The sequence below is a fragment of the Orycteropus afer genome, unplaced genomic scaffold, assembly GCF_000298275.1.
Source record: "Orycteropus afer afer isolate SDZICR_OR568_19922 unplaced genomic scaffold, OryAfe1.0 scaffold00638, whole genome shotgun sequence".
In the NCBI taxonomy this organism is placed as follows: Eukaryota; Metazoa; Chordata; class Mammalia; order Tubulidentata; family Orycteropodidae; genus Orycteropus; species Orycteropus afer.
This window is the reverse complement of record NW_006922225.1, coordinates 119634-121949: the sequence shown is the minus strand read 5'-3', so window position 1 is coordinate 121949 and position 2316 is coordinate 119634. Positions and strand designations below refer to the sequence as shown.

General features: G+C 44.6%; 1 gene segment (V, D, J or C); it reads right to left on the bottom strand.

Moving 5' to 3' along the window:
* Positions 1–541: 541 nt before the first annotated feature.
* On the bottom strand, positions 542–1009 carry LOC122151679. The segment is given in 2 exon segments: positions 542–852; positions 961–1009. Coding segments are annotated over 2 exon segments (360 nt in total).
* Positions 1010–2316: the final 1307 nt, after the last annotated feature.

Sequence of the window (2316 nt, the reverse complement as noted above, 5' to 3'; positions counted from 1 at the left end):
TCTGATTAAGAACCTGTGTCTTAGGATGACATGCAAAAAATGATGCCATTTCACATTCAAATGAATATAGAAGGAAAATAGACTATATGAAAGTAAAGCTGAAGAATAAAAGAAAACAAAATTAGAGAAACCAAAAACATCAGCATGCAAATCCAGATCTTCCAAAAAACTCCCAGAAGTCCTCAAACTGCATTGTGAACAGGGTTATCATTACATCTGACTTTCTTATCTACTTTGGAATTTACTCTCCAAGTCTCAGTGGTGCCCACAAACATCTCCACTTTCTCAGTGTTGGATGCCATTTCCTGTGCAAGGATCACATACACTGAACAGGGCCTTTTTTCACCTTCTCACCTCTCCCCTGGGGACTGTCCCACCAGCTGTGTAGACATCCCTGTCTGCTCCCCGAGAGTTTCCTTTATAGAATTTCCCATGGGTGTTTGCTCCTTCGCATCGGGTTTCTGTTACTTCTCACCAGCCTCATGTCCCACCTGTTTCCTGAGCTGGCCAGGATGGGTTTGTGTTCCAGGACCAGCTGGCACTACAGCACTGTGGACAGGCTGCTGGCACAGAAATACACAGCTGAGTCCTCGGGCTCCGTGGAGTTGATCTCCATGCTACAGGGAGAGTTCTTGGGACACTGAGCTGAAAACCGCTCCTTGGGCATCCCTGATGTATCCAAGGCTTTTTCATTGTTAAAGTAAATCAAAAACTCCAGCTCTTTCCCCAGCTTCTGACGATACCAGTTAACATAGTCATGTCCTTTCATGGGGACACAGTCCATCCTTGCTTTCTGTTTTGTTCCTCTGACCAGCTGTCTTGGAGTCTGGGTGACCCTGGCATCCATGGAGCCTGTGAGGGAAGGAGACAGAAGCTGGAGAACAGCTCAGGAGGAGCCTGGTGTTGCAGCCCCAGGAGCACGTCCTGACAGTGGAGTCCACCAAGGTCAACAGGACTGACCTGCTCCCAGAACACACAGGGCTGCCAGGCAGAGAAGTGTGGGGCCCATGGCTGCTCAGGGAAGGAGGGCTGGTGGCCTTTTTCTAAGGCTCCTCATCCCATCAACAACCTGCTTGTGACATGCTCACCCCAACACTCTTCACAGCAGCTGTGGGCGGGAGACCCAGCCTCCCACAAGGTGAGGGAGGGGCTGTGCTCTAGCAGTTGAAACAACTAGTGTGAGCTTTCGAGCACTTTTCTTTTCTTCCCTGATGCTGGTCTCTCACTGAATATTTGCAAACACCCCACTGTATTGATTTCTTTTTTAATATATCAGTTGGCCTTTTCCCCTTCTCCTCCCCACTCCAGACCCTGTAATAAACAATACAAGTTGCTGTGTATCAATCACAGCTTGTACCACACTCCTAAGGTCATGCAGGACCTACTCTACCTGGAAATTTATTCCACGATATGAAGTAACATTGACCACATTTCTGCAATGCACATGGAAAAACAACAAGTCATGTACTTTTGCATGTACTGATCAGCTGAAGAGAGATTATCATGAAAACTTCAAGTCCTATTCACTCTTCAGATGCCATCAGTCTGTTCCATCTCCTCCAGGTAACCTCACCTGAAGTCTAGATTTCTCATTAACTGGCTTTTCATTGAGTTTAACACTTACCTAAGAATATGCAAAATATGCTTTAGTCAATTTTGTATTGTTTTGGATTTTATCTAAATTTTTCCATTCTGTTCATTCTTTTCTGTGACATATTCCTTCTTGGTGCATTATTTTATCTGTGATACTTGTTCCTTTTGTTCCATTAAAAAAAAAAAAACTCACTGTTCTGAAGTCGATTTGACTCATAGTGACCCCTCCTTGGGTTTCTGAGGCGGTATCTCTATGGAAGGTTGGTGGGTTTGAACCACCAGCCTTCTGGTTAGCAGTCAAATGCCTTGTATTCATTTGCTACAATCCATTATCCACTCTTAGTTCAATGCCTACATTTCTCCTGATTTTAGCTGCAATGGACAGCATGGCCCTCTTGAACATGTTCTGCACACCTGTGAGCACTGAAGGTCCCTTTACCTGAAGGTGAAGCAGTGTCTCAGAGTCAACAGGTCTACTTTGTGTAATAATAAAATATTTTTCAAATAAGTAAGGAAATAAGTAGTCCCACAATAGTGTGTGGAGGAGAGTTTTCAATGCTTCATGTTTAGGCCTACTACCAATATTTTACACCCTTTTAGTTCTGTCAGGCTATTAGATGAATGTTTTGACTACTTAGAGTCACCCCAGGGTTACAAGTGGGGAAAGACAACTCAGGGATGTCCAGAGTACCAGGCCGGAAGAGCAGGAGAAAGGGGATAAAA